General features: G+C 36.6%; 1 protein-coding gene across 1 annotated transcript in view; it reads left to right on the top strand.

Moving 5' to 3' along the window:
• Positions 1-114: 114 nt before the first annotated feature.
• The window catches only part of mtrr (5-methyltetrahydrofolate-homocysteine methyltransferase reductase), a 23171-nt gene continuing 3496 nt past the window's right edge, over positions 115-19789 (top strand). The window contains exons 1-13 of the mRNA XM_016285425.1: positions 115-219; positions 934-1087; positions 1180-1333; positions 1406-1523; positions 1607-1985; positions 2585-2698; positions 3321-3474; positions 3642-3730; positions 3934-4114; positions 6728-6770; positions 7254-7440; positions 7756-7874; positions 16950-17042. Of these exons, the coding sequence (XP_016140911.1) occupies positions 143-219; positions 934-1087; positions 1180-1333; positions 1406-1523; positions 1607-1985; positions 2585-2698; positions 3321-3474; positions 3642-3730; positions 3934-4114; positions 6728-6770; positions 7254-7440; positions 7756-7874; positions 16950-17042 (1862 nt within the window). The 5' untranslated portion in view covers positions 115-142. The remainder of the gene's footprint in view (positions 220-933; positions 1088-1179; positions 1334-1405; positions 1524-1606; positions 1986-2584; positions 2699-3320; positions 3475-3641; positions 3731-3933; positions 4115-6727; positions 6771-7253; positions 7441-7755; positions 7875-16949; positions 17043-19789) is intronic.

The following is a 19789-nucleotide window of genomic DNA, read 5'->3' as shown; positions in this document are numbered from 1 at the left end:
GCCACAGATTTATATTCCATAGAGCTTGACTAAACACATTGAGATTTGTGCTCGACTAGTACATCTTTTAATTTACAAATTGTTTATTTCTGCAAGGCCATGTGCGAGTCCAGAGTAACGTGGTATCCTGTTCCTCCAGTTCATGAGAGCGTGTCAGTGCGGGATTCAGTATGTTACTCGGCCCAAGACGCGGTTAGAGTTGTCATTCACAAAATCAAGGTAACCTTTATCAACTTAAACAATTTAATCACACCGCTCACAATCTAAATTTGTGACCAAAATCTAATTTAAACTTCGGATATTCGGATGGTCTAAAAAGAATGCTTGGTGTATTAAACACAAAACTGTCAACTATAAATGAGAGTGTGGACTGTTTTGATTTCTTTGACATTTGTACATGTCTGATGTAAATAGTCACATGACCAGAGCTGTTTAATTCCAGTTTGTACATGGAAGATGATGCTTTTTTGCCCCACAAACATGTAAACACAATATAAGCCATGTTTAAAACGTATTATGTATGCATGCATATATATGTAATATAATGTTTTATGCGTACACTACTCTGTCGCATAATCAGAATCGCAAGCTATGTAAATACATGGCTGACAGTCTCATTTTTGAATAAGTAACTTATTAATTGACTTTAAAATTAAAAGAAAGAGTTATGTAAATGAAATATAAATGATTATGTAAGTTAATATTACATCACTCATGTTGGGAACTTTATAATTAATTTATGATTTTATGTAATTTTTAATTCATTGTTTATTAAGTTATGTTTGTAAATATTTCAAAGTACATAATGATATAATACATATATTTATAATATCTATAACAAATATTTTTGTTATAATGTAAAAATGGAATATTGTTATTGCTTTTCACAACGTGCAGAAATGATTTTCAACATTTTAACCCTTCTTTATCCAGCTTTTATAGTATGCCGTGTGAAGTTGCTGCTCGCTTCTTGATATTGTATGGATCTCAGCGTGGTCAGGCTCAGTCTATAGCCGAAGAGATCTGCCAACAAGCAGCCGAACATGGGTTTACAGCTGACATCAACTGTCTGAGCAACCAGCACAAGGTATGTTTCTTGCCAATTACCTTTCATGGATATCAAATCTTTGACAGTCATATATCAGAACTGACTGATGCAACTTTCTCATGTGTTCCCAGTACAACTTGGATAGTGAAATCCGGCCAGTTGTTTTTGTGATTTCCACGACCGGTGATGGGGACCCTCCGGACACAGCTCAGAAGTTTGTGAGAAAGATCAAGAACAAATCTCTGCCACACAACCACTTCTCCCATCTGCATTATGCACTGTTAGGTAAGATGATCATTCGGTTATGTAAGTGTGAGCTCCACCCATGAGCACTTTTTCATGCTGTTATATATGCAGCTTTGGGAGACACAAACTATGCAAATTTCTGCAACGGGGGCAAGACCATTGACAGCCGTTTGCAACAGCTTGGTGCTAAACATTTCTATGCCACTGGGCATGCAGATGACGGCACTGGGTAAGCATGAATGTTAAGTAACAATAAAAGGCAGATTCTCTGAGATATTGCCTTTTCAAACTTCCAGACTCTTTTCTTTCCAGACTTGAAGTAGTGGTGGATCCTTGGATTGAGGGACTCTGGGACGCTCTGAAAAAAACGTTCTCCAGCATGGCTACTTCAGATCAACAGGACACCGACCTTAGTGACTGTACACAGGACGATTTTCATAAAAATGCATCTGGCCAGGAAAAATATAAGTCGGATCTAGAAGTTGATCTTCACCTTTTAAAGCTGAGTGAAACAGACTCACAGAAAGGAAAAGCGATTACATCTGATAGCATTGATGTAGAGACTCTTTCTACAGTGTTGGTTGCATCTCTGAAGCAGTCGGTACCACTGTTGTCAGAGTCTGCACTTAATGTTCCTGCACTTCCCGCTTCATATCTGGAGGTCCGTTTGGAGCAGGTGTCAACTGAAGGGGTATGATCTTTTGGAAAATACAGAGATCAATTCATGAAACACAAGCCAGACAGAATTTCTGTTTAAAACCTTTTGCGTAAATTCATTGCAACAGACAGTGTGTATACATGGATTTAGGAACATTTATGCTTTTTATGAATAAGGTTCATTCAATAAATGTTTTAGTGTAAATCAGTGGTTCTCACCTAAGGGCATAGGCCTGCTAGGGATGGACATTTGATTATATTAAAAATCAAAATGAATTAAAATGCTAAAAACAAACAAAAAAAATTAAGATTTTCTTTTCCCCCTTAATTAACTTGTTTCGTTATTGAAGAACATACAGATTCTTAGATCTTGTAGAATCACAAAACGAATCATGGTTAATTAAATTTAATTATCAACACTTCAGTTTCTTTTAATCAAGTAAACAAGCAGTGTTTTCAAATTCACAGCAAAAATATGAGAGGCCTTTGAATAATTGTGTTGGACAATGGGGGGGGCGGGGGGAGCATTTGAGTCCAAAAAGTTGAGAACCAGTTGTATAGATAATGTGGGATAAATATCATTTCATTAATTGTTTCTATTATGTCTATAATTTTGATAATTAACTTTCATAGGAGACAGTCCCATCTGATAAAGACGGTTATCATGAGGTGTCCATTTCAAAAGCAGTTCAATTAACTCAAGATGATGCAGTGAAAACTGCCATCTCACTGGAGCTTGATATTTCGGTAAGTCCATATTTATTCACTTTTATTTAAGTACTGATGCAGCAGTATTAAAATTCCGGTTGATACAAATGAACCAATAATTATTCAAATAATAAATGAATTATCTTTATTTAAAATGAATCATCATAAATGAATGGCTGATATTAAAATTCCATAAAATATAATATAAATAAAAATGTAAAACTCAGTTTTAAATGCTACAAGTGAATTTAGGCATCACAATATTATAATGTACAATATGAAAAATGGATATTCATTCTGATAAAATTACATTTAACATGATTATTAAATTCTTAGTGTTTTTTTATAAATTCATATTTAATCTAAACGCCAAATTAAAGGTAATCTAAATGTAAAAACGGGGAAATGAGCATGAACAATTAAATGTGGGTATTTTATACATTTGTTTGGAGGAATACATAAACATGTCTACTTGACTGATCCCAAACTAAATTCTAATAATACCCAAAAGTTTACTTTAGAGATATATAATACCCAAAAGTTTACTTTAGAATTTGGTTTGGGATCAGTCAAATAGACATGTTTATGTATTCTTCGAACAACAAAAAAAATCTATGTTGTGTTCTTTGTGTAGGAGTTATAATAAATGTTGTCTCTCCAGGAGCAGAACCTTGCTTATCAGCCTGGAGACGCCTTTGATATTCTCTGTCCAAACAGAGCCAGTGAAGTTGAGGAGTTGCTGCTCAGACTGGATCTGCAAACACAAAAGAATTGTGCTGTTCAGGTCAACTTGCTTAAAAACAGCAGTAAGAAAGGTATTGCAGCCGTTGTTGACATAATCAGTGACACCAGGAACATTCTCCTCGAACTGTGCCAGAAAACAGATAATATAATGCATTCCACTCACAAGTCAGAGATCTAGATTCAGATTGAACAACCAGAAATGTTGAATAAATGCATAGCCGTTTTTTTTCTTTTACAGCAGCAAAAATTCCTCTTCACATCCCACAGAATGGCTCTTTGCAGTTTATTCTCACCTGGTGTTTGGAGATAAGGAGCGCTCCAAAAAAAGTAATTTTGTGTTATTAACCTTATTTAATGTGATAGCTGCTGTGCTGTTGAAGTTCTGAACCTTTGATTTAGCACTAGCGCTTACTTCATACGCAACAGTGCTTTTGATGTACCGGTGGGGATGATTTATTTAGCTTTCACATGCAAGGCTGTAGTCTGAAGTTCCTGGACAGACCCTGTACATTGTTCTCTTGTGCTTTCAGGCTTTTGTGCGAGCATTGGCGGACTTCACTCAGAACAGTTCAGAGAAAAGAAGGCTTCTGGAGCTGTGTAGCAAAGAAGGCTCAGCAGACTACAACAGCTTTGTCAGGGACGCTAACGTATGTTTGCTGGATCTGCTTCGGGCCTTCCCATCCTGCCTACCTCCACTCAGCCTTCTGTTCGGTCAGTAAACACATGATCTGCTTGGAATTTACTGGAATGTGGCTATTTTTTTATTTCTTATCAGCATATGCAGTTTGCAAGGTAAATGTGCCTGATGTTTGGAAGCGTTTGCAGTGCTTGTACCACCAGATGGCAGTAAAACAACATTAGATCAGAGCCCCCGCTTTGCTTTTTCTCCTTTTAAAGGCAACTGCAAATATAGCCTCTGAAAAAATACATTTTAAACTTAGCATAAAATTTGAGACTCACCAATGCATGTCAGGGGACACAAGGAGAATGATGATGAATTCAGCAAATATAAACTAAAAAATTAAGGCTGTCAGTCGATTAAGATACTTAATCATGATTATATTTCATAATTAATTGTATTAAATGCCATCAGTCTCTTTTAAGGGGAACATTTTTTTGAGTGGATGACACTCTATACTGAAAATGTATATGTAAAGACACAAGATTGGGTTTTCAAGATTTTCTGCTGCAGTGCTCTTTACTGATCTTGCTCGCACAAAAACACAGATTCTTTCTTAAACCATATCAAATAGGCACAGAAAATGTGAACCCCATATTAAGTACTCTAAAAGCTTGAGGTCGGTAAAATTTGTAAATGTTTTTGAAAGAAGTCTCTTATGCTCACCAAGGCTTTACTATATTAATATATATTTTAAATGTAATTTATTCCTATGATGGCAAAGCTGAATTTTCAGCAGCCATTACTCCAGTGTCACGTGATCCTTCAGAAATCATTCTGATTTGGTGCTCAAAAGAGACATTTCTTACTATTATCAGCGCTGAAAACTGTTGTGTTGCCTAATATTTTTGTGTAGACTCTTCAAAAGAACAGCATTTATTTGAAACAAAAATATTTTGTAACTTTGTAACCAAATTTAATGCATTCTTTCTGAATAAACAAATTGTGACCCAAACTTTTCAGTGGTAGTATTAGTTTTGCACATTGTATAAGAAATCACTGTGCAATGTAATTAACCTTGACAACATAAAGTTGATATTTTGTAATAATAAACCTTATTTTAATCCTTCAAGCGATAAATAGTGGATATGTTGTTTTGGAGATTTCTTGTTCTACAGTAAGCCTCTGCTGTGCAATAAAATTCTCCATCAAGGTGATAAATATGCCGTCACCTTGATTTTGAGGAACAGCTGGTATTGCTGAAATTATTAATGCATACCATGCTTTAGAGAACTGCAAGGTAGTCATAATGCAGTGACCCTCGCAGATTTATGCGGATGTGGCCAGTGGATTGTTGCAATGGATGCGTGTACATGTAAAGTTTTAATCTGTGTGAATATTACTGCGACTTTAGCAAATTAAGGATTAACACTGTGATTCTCCATGGCACAGATCGACAGAGATGCTGGTTCAGCAGCGTTTGACAGGACATTCATTTTATTCCTAAAATCACTCTGCACCGGTGTGTTCTGAAAGTAAGATCGGTGTCATCAGTCAAACAGTTTTTCTCCTGACTTTTAGACTTCCTCGACATTAAAGAGCAGTGTTTTTCCACCAAAACACCATGTGCCTTTTTGATGCATTTGTTTGCACTCATGAGAGACTGTAATTGCAACAGCTGCTCGCTATATTGTATGTTTGATTGTAATTAATTGTTGATATTGAAGACCTTCAGCATCCGCATATGCTGAGCTTGAAATGAACATTTCAAATTGATTTGAAAATTATATGTCATTTGCTGACTGATGAAGGGGAATTTTAAACACTTTATTTGAGCTGAGAAACAACTACCTCTGTGTTTTTAACAAGGAACATTAAGTTAAAACAACATCTTCAATTTCATTGGAAGCCATAAAATAATATTAGGCGCTTACTTGGTTTTGCACTGAAATGAAAACTATTGGGTGAAAACTAAATCAAAATGTCATTTATACAAGTCTTTGTTTGGAATAACAACACATTTTAATAGGACACATTTTCAATGTTTTAATATTTTTACAAGTGATTATAGTATGTTCTTCCTTCAGCTAGTATCACTACAAAAGTAGAAAACGGAAATGAAAGGAAAGGTGCCAGAAGCATCTCTGTCTTCTGAGAAATTATTTTTGCATTTAAATACCCTCCCGGTCTTTACACAAGCATAGGAAAACCCTCTTTATTAATGTGTCAATAACCAAGAGGGTGATTTCTTCTGTGGTTGGGGACTTTAAGGCACAACTAGGAAACTCTAATGCAGAGTGAGTGAGTTTTGACTGCAATATGCATCTAGAGTCTTTAGCAAGTGTGTAATTCAATACCTTTTCTGTCAATATTATCATTTGCATTTACATCAAAATGAATTAAACCTATATCATTTCACATGCGTGCCCATTTTTCTGCATGTTGAAGAATATGTTGTTGGATGGTAAATTGTTTCTGTTCACCTTTTTCTCTTTTTGGCACTTTCAGACAGATATTTTAAGTTGGTGAAATTTCAGTTAATCCTTCTCTGTAATAAAAAAATTGGCCTTCACCAACTCAAGTGGCTTGGGTAACATGACATCCAGAGGGGGTGATGCCCTAAAAGAGAAACTCAAGACATGGTCGAATAGCCTCAAGGTCACAATGCCATCTTCATCTCTGATCTCTCCTCTGCTTCATTACAGAACATTTGCCAAAGCTTCAGCCCAGAGCCTATTCTGCTGCCAGGTAAGAGACCTAGTTTGAAACACCTGTGCTTTATATTTGCACTCACAAATTAAAGCAGAGACATATCCAGGTTGCTATTTCTGTCTTATCCTCCTTTGATCTTGTGAGGTTTATTATAGACAGACATGAATTTGATGCATGCTTGATGATACTCCATTTGTTGTGATCAAAGTCAAACACTGGATGCAAAGGATGTCCTTTCAGAACTGCCTGCCACTTTCATTTGTTTTCTTCCTGTCTCCTTTGGCTTGTAAGTGGTCTGCCATCTACACTAATGTCTTATGTTTAGTACTACGCTGATGCTAGTAGAATACACAGAAACATTAGGGCTCTGAAATATTAAAGTCCGGTCAGCAGGGGTCCCCAAGGCCCGACAGAGGCAGGCCATTAAGAGAGAGATAATGAGGTCCACCGGCTTGCTCATGTTCAGGGTTGGTTCTGGATTGTTAGCACTTAGTCTCTTATTTTTGTCTCGTTCCTCAGCTCCAGCCTTCAGCACCCTGGGAAAGTTCATTTCGTGTTCAATGTTGTGGAGTTCCCTGCACGTCCCGAGCATCCGGCGAGGACGGGGTTGTGCACGGGCTGGTTGGCTGATCACGTCTCCTCAATCTTGCGGCCCCTTGGGACGGTACTGGCTTCAGAGCGTCTAGGCACATCAGCCCCACCGAAGGTTAGCACTGTAGGCATTACACATTAGCGAGCCCGTTCACCTTCGAATGAGCTTTTCACAGTCCTTGGGAGGATTTGGGCTGAATTGGGTTGTTTAATTGAGGTAAAAGCTGGACAGAAATAAGCTCTGGAGAAAGTGGACTAATCCTTGCTGCAGAATTGAACAACAATAACATAAAAGCTTCTGCTTTAGATGCTATCTACAAAATGTATGGAATTGGGTTTGTTATAGTTAAACAGATGTTGTGTGTGGGATTACTCAATTTAAGAATTCTATCACTGTTTAGAGCTGAATGGATCGAAATGTCATCTCCAGGTACATGTCAGGCCTCGTCCCAGCGGCACCTTCCACTTACCAGCCGACCCGTCTGTTCCTGTAGTGATGGTGGGTCCTGGGACAGGTGTGGCCCCCTTCATTGGATTTCTTCAACAAAGGTACATTCAGCAGATTTATTTCACCCTTTCTTTTCAGATGATGTTGATACTGTATAATATTTTATTCTGATATGTGACCCTGGACCACAAAACCAGTTATAAATAGCACAGGTATATTTGTAGCAATAGCCAACAATACATTGTATTGGTCAAAATGATCAATTTATTTTTTATGCCAAAAATCATTAGGATATTAAGCAAAGATTATGTTCCATTAAGATATTTTGTAAATTTCCTACTGTAAATATATCAAAACGTAATTTTTGATTAGTAATATGCATTGCTAAGAACTTCATTTGGACAATTTAAAGCAGATTTTCTCAATATTTAGATTTTTTTGCACCCTCAAGATTCCAGATTTTCAAATAGTTGTATCTCGGCCAAATATTGTCCTATCATAACAAACCATACATCAATGAAAAGCTTATTTATTCAGATTATGACCATTATGACTAGTTTTGTGGTCCAGGGTCTCATATATTGTTTTATTGTAGCGCTTATGAAAGTTCAAGCAGTATTGTGCAGTGTGATATGCTGTACAATATTTTTGTGCAGATACCAACATCCTGGCTGATAACAATAAGCTGATAATTATGTTAATGTAATGGTTGAATGTTTTTAATTTGATAAATCTTTAGCACTTAAAATATGAAAACACTAAATGCTAGTTAATAATCAAACAAGGCAAAGATATGTTATATCTTGTGACCATATATAAACCTATATGTATTCATACTTTTATATAATGATGCATGAAATTACACAAAAGTATTTTATTACATAAAAAATTAATTATGTTCTTTTGAACTTTTTTATTCATCATCCTGCATCCTGTAAAAATATCATGGTTTCCACAAAATTATTAAGCAGCACAACTGTTTTCAATATTGATAATAATCAGAAATGTTTCCTGAGCAGCAAATCATCATATTAGAATGATTTCTGAAGGATCATGTGGCACTGAAGGCCTGAGTAATGATGCTGAAAATTCAAATGACATTTTAAGATATATTAAAATAGAAAAGTTGTTTATTTTTAATAAAAAATATTAATTATTTTTTTAATTTCACAATATTACTGTTTTTTGAACAGTTTGTTTGCCATTTTTGTCACAAATATGGCTGTCAGTACAAAAGTCATAGTTGTTATTTGCAGAATGACTCCACACTCCATAGAGCAATAAGTCTAAACAACCCTTTATCATGCATCTTCAAAAAAATAAACAAGGTTTTTAAAGCGGAAGAAAGTTTATTGATTCTTATGTGTAAAAGTAGCATAAAAACACCTCTAGGGTGATGAGGATAAATCTGAAGAGGTCGAAGGAAGAAGAGAAAGTGTAAATGTGCTATTGACCTGCTCCCTGCCATATTATCTGTGAAGCCTAATAGTGTTTCCAAAGACCCTGGTGTTAAAATGAAGAAGGGCATAAATTCAGGATCTGGTTGTAAAGGTGTCTTGTGGAGGCCTGTCATCTCAGCGTGTGTGATTTATACTCGGTGCCAGGGGCCTATGAAGAGTGACACACCAGGACTACATATGAATGAAGCCGTCTGCCCTGGCGCAGGGTTGGCCAGTGATGTGATGCCTGCTGTGTGTGTACACGAATAGTTTGTAAGTGACACAAGGGCCACAGGTAATCATAGGAGCTAGTGTCCGAGCCGAACGCGGTTGATGAATGTCTGGGGGATGGTGAGAGTGGGATGAGACATTAATGATGAATGACAAAAGTTGTCCTCAAACACCACATCACCTTCCAAACCGTCAAGGTCGAGGCATTCATGCAACCCAGCGTGTTTGGTTTAGCTTCAGGCCATGGATCAGTAACAAATTGGTTTCTTTTAATGTTTTTGTGCATATATCTATCTATCTATCTATCTTAGTATTCTTATTATTAATAGTAGTAGTATTTTCTATGTAGTAAAAATTGCATTATTTATAATAACAATATTTTATGTTTTCATATAATGTTCTACTTTTCAATTAATATTTAATTAATCAATTAACATATTGGGGAAGAATTTTACCTCCAGTTTAGGTCTCACATTCTGTATGCCAAACCAAAATGAGTTTCGCTAAACAGTCCTTCAACAGTAAGAAAAATACCACAATTATAACAGAAGTTGCCTGCTCATTTGTAGACAATATGACAATTGTGAAGGAATTTGAGACCGATTAATCATGGATGTGCAGGTTTACTGCCAATGTGTGCTGTTGAACTTTGTTTCCATGCGGTTCTTAACTTGAGATTCTCCTAAATACAGCTACCTTGATGCCAGCCTTCAATTAAAGATAACGATCACCATTCTGTCAGCAGGACATTGTTTGTGTCACAAAGCTCAGCGTTTCCTCTTTAGGAGCAAACAGCATGGGATGCTTCGATTTCCTCATCTGTAAATCAATGGCAGCAGGCAGACAGCCGGAAATGTATTGTGCTGTGGAGAAAGTAGGAGACTTGGTAAGAATCTCACAAAAGGTCAAAGCCAATTCATCTGTTTGCAGGCTGCCAGTGAGCTTTAGGCAGAAAGGACTTGATGCTTCTACAGAATTAACTGAATAAAACTATATGACAGCCTTCAAAACAAAAGCAAAATTAAAAGTAGCATTCTGCTGGATTGCTATATAAACTACAGCATTCTCGGTGCATTTAATCTTTAACCTGATTTAATGATTAATCAACAAATTAAACTGCAAAAATTACTAAAATGTCATAATTTATTATTTGTCAAATAAATTTCTTGTCCCTAATGATCAACATTATGCAGGTGAAACTGTAATATGAACTTCAGCAGTGCTAAACTGCTCACTGCGTCATATAATTAACACAAATATCATTATATATATCAAACTTACTGAGAATGCAGACAGTTTATTTTCCATATCAATATATTATACTAATTATAGCCTATGTTTTGTTGTTTGATTAACATGAATGACAGACAGCCGGAATATTAGACTGCTGTCACTTTAAGAGCTGCCCGGATCCAATATACTGTTACACATGTGCTTTCTTTCTCAACTGTTTGCTTTCACTTACAACGTAAATTACTGTGTTTACTTACTAACATACTTGCAAAGATGGGCATTTTGACAAGTGTACAATACAAATGTGTGTATTTAACCGTGCAAGGCCTATAAAAACAGCAACGTCACGTGAGCGTGTAATAAGTGATAAGAGACAGTCAAAAATCTCTTAACGGTTGATGCATTTCTACCGGTCTATCGCCCACCCCTACATTCTGTCACCAGTGGTCACGACAACATAGCAGGGTCCTGGCAACCACCGAACACGCACTAGTATCATCAAGTTCACTCACATTTTCTGTAGAAAAAGTAAAACTGTGGTTAAATGTTATAAAGGAAAATTAAATGCTTCTTCACATCCGCTTCTTTGTTCACACTTTGCATGCTGTTCGCCGGTCAGAAAATGTTATTCTGAGCTATTACAATAAGCTTTGAGGTCACCGTATGTCCCTTGCTTTCACAATGCTGTGCTTATTCTCACGAGGAAAGTGAGGAGGAGGATTAAATAGTATGGTGATTTATAAAGGTGAATGTTGGCCACTGACTCGCTTTCATTCTTCATATGAAAAGGTAGCAGCTATTGCGTTACTTCCTATTCTACCCAACAGCAGGCTGTAATTTTTTTAGGGATGCGGATAAGTCGTCCTCGCTGTCGCAGTACAGTTGATTTGTATTCAGGATGGGATCTGGTCTGCATGGTGTTACAAAATGGAATCCAGGTTTTTCATATTGGTACCGGCCCCTCTGGGGCAGCATTAAGCTCCACTAAAGCTAGTTTATTGAAGCCCATTTCCAGATTGGATATTGAACTCCCAGATGCTAATGGCTTTGCTGTGGACCCTCTGTTTGTTCAAATGCCAAACTCAGTTGAGCCAAGCTCTGAGCAGATGGGCGTGACCAAAAGAAGCATCCAAAATGTTAACCCTGTCTCACAAAATATCAATTCCTGCAGAGAGGGACAGCGGGGAAATGGATGTGACAAGCTGTGTTTGGTTATGTGTGTTATTAAATTCCTCATCAAGACAATACATAAAAGTGATTACTCTCAATGAAAAAACATTTCCCGTGCATTCTCGGTTTCATTTAGCCTTTAATCAGTGGCTGTAATTGTTTGTGTAACACTGAGAAAGTGTTTTAGGAAATCAAGAAAGTAGAGTAGAGTGTTTATTTCAGAGGCTGTATAAGGGGGTGGAGTCGAACCACTCAGAGAAATTAATGGGAGAAATCATTAATGCTCAATTTGGCAACTGTAGGATTTGAGGGGTCATTTAAAAGAGCCAGTTGCCATTTTGGTAGTTTATTAACACTAGAATGTGTATGTGCAGTGGCTAGACTGTTTTTTTTGTTTAATTTGGCTTACGTTTATTATATATATATGTGTAGTGTATTGTGTCAGTTTTGACAAATTGTACTTGTAATTGTGAGGTATAAAGTCAGGAATTTGAAGAATAGTTGCAACTTATGTAGGGGTGGGAGAAAAAATCGATTCACCTAACTATCGCGATTCTTTTTAAAACGATTAAAAAATCTATTGGTTTACCTCCGAATCTATTTATATTTAATTATTTTACTTTTCCTAAGAGGTGGTGGGGAGAAGTTAGCGCTTTTTAATTCCAACAGAGGGTGAAGTGTATAGGTGTGTTCGACTTGGAGCAGCACCGCGCAGACGATCAGCGCATGACATCAAAATACCGCGAGAGCGATTCGAAAACATGCTGTTCTCTGTAGCTCTCGCGGTGCTTTGATGTCATACGCTAGGCTTGTTAGTACGGAAGTTCTAAGCGGCCATGCATTATTTTTTTTTCCTTCTTGTTTTCTCGTTATAACATCACTTACATGCTGTGTTGCTTATAAACATGATATAATTTCAGTTCTGTTGCTTTTATATGAAAATATATATGATGAACAAGACACTCAAAGTGCTTTTCTATTTAATTCCATACGAAAGGTGTATTTATCATCCATTTTTACTGTAATACAAACATGTATTTTAGATTTTTATAGAAATATGACAACAATCACATTATCTCACACCGAGATGCTGTCATAGTGTTTGGGAACATTCATGCATAATTTAAATACATAATCACATGAAATCAGATAAAAAGAAAATATTTTAGAAGAGAACCTCAGTATCACAGGTGTCTGAACCAATGAGCATTAAGCTGTGTCGTCAGTCAGTTGTTTCCCATCATGCTTTTGATCAGCGCAGTCGGTGGAGAGCAACTGCACTCGACTGCACAATCCGACACAGCCGCCTCACCGTCGCGAGAGTTTTTTTTGCACATGTTAGCATGACATCAGAGCAAGTCGGACGTAACTCGGACACTTTTCTAACCGGCATGCATCTCGCAGTGATCACCGGTGATCGGTTCTGCGCAGATTTAGCTCATCTCAAACAAGCCTAATGATCATTCTGCGTGCGCACTGCGCAGTGCCGCTGCATTAGATGGCGTCATCTACGTTTCACGCCGGCACGAGAAAGCAAAACCATGACAGAGGCAGAGGATCAAACCTCTTTCAGAGTTCTTTCTGCATCTTCACGTTTTGAATCCCAAGTGTGGAAACACTTTGGCTTTTACACACTGTAGGGAAAACATGACTAAAACGGTATGCAAAGTCACATAGCACTTTATTTTATTTCAGAAAGTATTTTTTCTATTCATTTTGTTGAACATTTGACTATTATATTCATGTGCAAGTTCAGGGTTTTGGTTCTTAAAAGTTTCATGGTTCAAGGTACTTTAAATATACACTGTATGTGTATGCTCCTGAAATAAAAGTTCAGAAAGATGTGATGCATTGCTTTTGTTAATATAAGGGTATAATCAAGTATTTAAACTTTTCCCCATGGTCTAGAGTTAAAAACAAAAATCACAACACATATCGTATCGGCACCCAAGTATCGTGATAGTATCGAATCGGGAGGTAGCTGTATCGTCCCATCACTACTGTTATGTATAGATTTGTGTTTTTAAAAAGTTGTAATTTTGGGATATAAAGTCGCAATTTTGAGAAACAGTCACAACTGATATGTTTAAAGACATTATTTTGAAAAATAGTCGCAGTTGTGAGGTATAAAGTGGCAGTTTTTCGATTTAGGTTTAGTTGAGAAATAATAGCAAAGACCCTCTTTGTTACTGTTGTTACGCCCGACAAGCCATGGCACTCTCATTCCACACATCATGTTCTCACACAGTGAAAAATACATTATGGAGTAGGGATGCACGATATATCAGCCACCATATCGGTATCGGCCGATAAATGCTCATTTTTTCTGTTATCGGTATCGGCCTGATAAGAAAATTTGGCCGATATCTTAAAGCCGATAAATAATGCATTATTTCCTTCAGAGACACTTCAGATGCGCGCTGTTCGTTTGCAGCCTTTTGTGCAATTGTACGTTGTAATATTGTGTTTATTTGATGTATGAGCAAAGAGAAACCTTGCAACATGCTGACAGACAAGACAGAGCAGGTTACTTTAGGTATGAAACAAAGTCTTTTTTGTCATTTTTTAGAAATTCAAACAATAAATACCATTTTGTGACTGTTTAATGTGTCATGACAGATCACTGTAGCACCTTCGTTAAAGCGGCAGTGAACTGATCATCTCTTCCTCTTTACTAGTTATAGCGTGCCATAAACATGAGTCCGCATCAGAAGGTATCTTGTTTCAACTGTGGAAAGATGTCAATATACACACCATTTTTCAAGTTCAAGTCCACCAACGTTAATCTACTCTACTGTCTGGTTTATTGGTTGGACAAAAATGGTAGATTCGGTGTTATTATTGGTCAAATCGATAAGTCGATCAAACTTCCCGCGAAGGGTCAATTGTAGGTTTTATTTTGGTCTTTCTGAATTCAAGTAGAAGTTCTTGCATGCTTATTGCCTACATAGCAAATAGAAAAAGCCTGGGAGTGTTTTTTTTTAACTGATGTCACACACAAAGTAATAATATACCTGGTGTATAAAAAGATGCATGATCTATTTTATTAACATCAGTCAGTAAACCACCCATTAGTATTCTATTGCCTGGCTGTTGCTCAACATGCCACTAAATTAAATATAAAGGCATCACAATAACAACTGTCTGACAGAACGACTCAAAAGTGAGCGTTTTGCTTTGCTTGCCAGTTGTTCACGGCATGCGATGGGTCACTGAAGCAAGGACCTGAAATGAAAAAGAACAGATTGTAGATGTTTGAAGAGAAGCTGTTTTGTTTTCCTGTGGTCATCTCTTCCACACTGTGGCTCATTGGTATTCTAATCACAATTAAACTGTACGTTCAGCAGATGGGGAGAGCTTAATGTCTGAAACTCGGCTCACTGCAGTGTTTTGAGAGATATCAGCATGATGGAGGGCATCTCACCCTCAAAGTCCTTCGGGTGTTTCTACATTCCACTTCTATTAATGCTTCTGAAAGTTCCAGACTGTGTTCTATTTCTGAATGCTTCATTTAGGTTGGCCGAGATGACTAAAGGAGTAGATGCAGTAGAGTTTGTTTCTGGCCTGTGTAATGCATCTCTAACAGATCTCTTCCTCTATTATCACGTTGGAGTAAAGATGCAGTGGAGTAGACAGTGTGCTGCTTTTTTCTAAAGAAGTTTTGATTGTGTTTGTGCGACGTCTTCTCTCTTTTTTCTGGAGAAGTCTGTCAACCTTTAGCAGGTGCAGTGTACAGATAGTGCCCAGTACCTGTATGTCACCTTAGTGTAGGGAATTCTGGGAACACTGCCAGATCTTTTGGAGGACTTGCTCTTAAAGAACACGTCCAGATAAATATCAAGGTCTTCTCTCTACAGAGTGATTTTGTGTTTTTGTGGTAATGCAGCAGGTCAGAGAGTAATTAAACGCCACATGCCAATTTATGGTTTCATCATTGTGAAATTATGAATTGGATCATTTGATATATTAAGATGTTTGAATGTGTAATTAGTGATCAGTCAGGTAGATTAATCGGCTCATATTCAAGAATTTTGAGATTGTTTGCCCTGGTTTCATTTCCAAAATATACTGACGGTATATAAATTGAACTTTTAATGTATTTAAATACATTTATATTTATATTTATATTCAATACCAGTGAAACATGATATATTATGTAATATATATATATATACATACATATACATACAGTGGGTACGGAAAGTATTCCGACCCCCTTAAATTTTTCACTCTTTGTTATATTGCAGCGATTTGCTAAAATATGTACATACATACATATACTGGAGTAATGGCTACTGAGAATTAAAAATTTAAATGGTTGCAATAATACAATTTTAATTGATATTTTACTTACTGTATTTACTTTGATAAAATAAAAGCAGCTTTGGTGAGCTTTAAAAAATAAAAAAATAAAAATCGTACCACATCCAAACCTTTGAATGGCAGTGTGTATATAAGTAAATATTGCTAAGTAAGTAATAAGGAACAATTTTAAATTAAGAACAGAGTGTTTTTCTCTTTTTTCCATTTTTTTAAAAATTTTGTTTTATTGTTATTATAAACATAATAGACTGTGGCAGGCCTATTAGGTTTAAAACACAGCCTGATGCATGGAGCTCATATTTTGACACAAACCATATTTTTTCCCCCCCAACTGTTTACATTCACTTATTTACATGAATAACTTGCCAAGAGACATTTTAAGTAAGAAGTACATTTGACCATTTGCACACATTACCATGAGGCATAAACATATAAATATGCATGCGAGCATTAGAAAGCAGCTGCCTGTCAGTCAGACAGCCGTTGGCTACTGAATTGAGTCTGCACTCGGTATTACCAGACCTACAGAAAGGCTGAGATTACTTTATTTATTTATGTATTTATTTTAGTATTGATTTGGTACCAAAGGAAAGGTCGTTTTGAAATCCCTAATTGACATTACTTTGGCCATTGGCCATCCATCTCTATAGATATCAACATGAAAAAAATGCTTTTAGAAACGATTTTTTAAAAAGTGCTTAGTATTCAATATGTGTGTTATAACTTTTCATTTTATAGAGACATTATGTTCAACTTTGCATTATTGTTTTGACCTGACAGAGAGAAAGAACGTGAAGCGAACCAGGAAGCAACTTTCGGAGAGACATGGCTCTTTTTTGGATGCCGCCACAAAGACAAAGACTTTCTTTTCAGGTATGTGCATCACAAACATGCAAAAAAATCACTTTCTTAATTTGTTGTTTGTCTTATTTTCCAGAATAAATATCGAAACAGCCTTAAATTTATATAAATGTACTTGAGAAGCAATTGTGTTTATTACAGTATATGAGCAGCGTTCTATATCTTGAAGCGTTTTTTTCTTGTTGTAAGAATAAACCTCATTATATTTTGTTAGATGCTTGAAATACAACAATTAGGCTATGAAACAAATTAAATTTTAAGATATTCTCTAAAAAAGCCTTATTATCTGATGCAAGCTTGTGTCCCAAGTAAATTTATGCTGTTTTAAGAATGTTTAAATATTTTTCACTGGAAAACAAAAAAAATAATTTGCAAATGATTTTTGCAATGCAGCCATTATTCTACCGTCCCACTTTTGCATCCTGATCATATGTTATCTCCATAACCTCAGAGTATTTTTCACTCGATCTGCCAGCTTCACACAGGCTCTTGGCGTCTTGTCTTCTTTTGGTTGCTATCAGCCAGAGGCTCCTGTTGTACCATCCTTGAGAGTAATGATTGGGAAAGCAATAAAATTAAAGTACTCCCTCTGAGAGTATGGGGCATATGATACGAGACATTATATAAGATGATTGGGGTCTGGCTCTCCCATAGGCACACAGTCATAACTCATGCGCAAGGTCCTGAGTAATGACATTGGTGCCTGGATTGGTGAGTATTAAGTGTGTGTGTTGTGATGGCTGGGCGGCACACAACATTGTATCAGCGCTTGCCTCTACTTGACACAAGAGCTAATAACAACAAGATCAAAGTCAAGGTCCTGACATGCTGTTTGAATCTATCTGTCTCTGCCTTCAGTGGTCACGAAGATCCAAGGGTTGTATTCATTAACGTTTTTATTCACATTGGTCACACTGTGGTTTCATTTATAATTTTTTCTCTGCATTGATTAAGACGATCAATAAAATGTGCTTAGTGTTGCTCAGCGTAACACCCTCATTTTCTGCTACGCTTTAATGAGCAAAGTAGAAAGTGCCGGTGGCATTTGAGATGAGAAGGCGACTGAAAACCTGGATTGTAAAACTCAACGCTCACTGAAAAACAAAAAACGAACCGGCTAGCCATCAGGCAGCCTGCTAAAGAAAACAAGGCGTCTGCAATCAATTCTAATCAAATATGATACTTATGAGTGTTAAAAGGGTGAAATCAGCCTCAATCAGTGTTGTTGAAATAAAGAACACTTGTCTTGGCCCCCCGTCACCAATGAGTCTCTTTGTTTGTATGGATTTGGATTACATGAGGAGGGAAAGCGAGGGGCTTAGATTCTGGAAAAGGGACAAAGGATCACTCAAGTCTGTTTTCTTTGTAAACATTCGATATCTGTCACCAGAACGCCTAGAACAGCTCATCTGGACCAGTTAAGAGGGATGTGGCTCCCAGATGGCCCACACAAACATATGTACTCAAAACCATGAAGCATGTGCTATGAATAGACCTGATTGTTAATGAAAAGGAGTTTCATAATTTAGATGCAAAATATTTAGCTTTGCTTAGTGAACTTGCATATATGTGTGTGTGTGTGTGTGTGTGTGTGTGTGTGTGTGTGTGTGTGTGTGTGTGTGTAATATATACAGTGCAGTGAAAAGGTTTTTGCCCCCTTCTTGTTTTTTTTTTTTTTTTGCATATTTGTCACACTTAAAAGATTCAGATCATCAAACCAATTTTAATATTACGCAAAGATAATGTAAGTAAATACAAAATGCAGTTTTTAAATGATAATTTAATTTATTAAGGGAAAAAAGCTGTCCAAACCTGCCTGGCCCTACGTGAAAAATTATTTTCCCCTCCTCTTAAATCATGAAAGAACTGTGATTAACCACATTATTTTAGAAAGCGGAGTTAAATTTCAATAACCACATGCAGGCCTGATTACTGCCAGACCTGTTGAACCAAGAAATCACTTAAATAGCACCTGTCTGACTAAGTGAAGCATGCTTAAAGAGCAACACATCATGCCGTGATCTAAAGAAATTCAAGAACAGATGAGAAACAAAATAGTTGACATGTATCAGTCTGGAAAGGGTTATGAAGCCATTTCTAAGGCTTTGGGACTCCAGCAAACCACTTTTGGGCAAATATTCTGTGGACTGATGAGACAAAAGTTTAACTTTTTGGAAGGTGTGTGTCCCGTTTCATCTGGCGTAAAACCAACACAGCATTTCAGAAAAAGAACATCATACCAGCAGTCAAACATGGTGGTGGTAGTGTGATGGTTTGGGACTGCTTTGCAGCTTCAGGACCTGGATGACATGCCATAACTGATGGAACCATGAATTCTGCATTCTATCAGAAAATCCTGAAGGAGATGAATATGAAAAATCTGGTACTATACAAGTTTACTTAAGACACTTTTATGGTGTTTTTAAACACATTTATGGAGTCTTTTTTGAAGGTTAAGGCTCCATTTATTGTAATTGCATGGACAAAAGTGACCAGTACAAAATTTCTCCTTTTGTGTTCAACAGAAAATAAAGCCATACAGGTTTGGAACAACATGAGAATATTCATTTTAAAGAGTGAATAAACATTTCCTTTAAGGCAATAAAAAGTGGCTTTTGCCAAGTGAACATTCAACTGCTCTGCTTTTCTCGATTGCAAAAGAGACTCAAACCTTGAGCTTGACCCTGTCTGTAATCTTCTCACTTTTCAATCTAATTTTTTTTTAAATCGCACCCAAACTTTTGTTAGAGGCTGAAATA

Source organism: Sinocyclocheilus grahami, unplaced genomic scaffold (genome assembly GCF_001515645.1).
Source record: "Sinocyclocheilus grahami isolate Dianchi unplaced genomic scaffold, SAMN03320097.WGS_v1.1 scaffold197.1, whole genome shotgun sequence".
Lineage (NCBI taxonomy): Eukaryota > Metazoa > Chordata > Actinopteri > Cypriniformes > Cyprinidae > Sinocyclocheilus > Sinocyclocheilus grahami.
The sequence above is the reverse complement of the archived record's forward strand: the minus strand, read 5'-3'. Positions and strand labels throughout refer to the sequence as shown.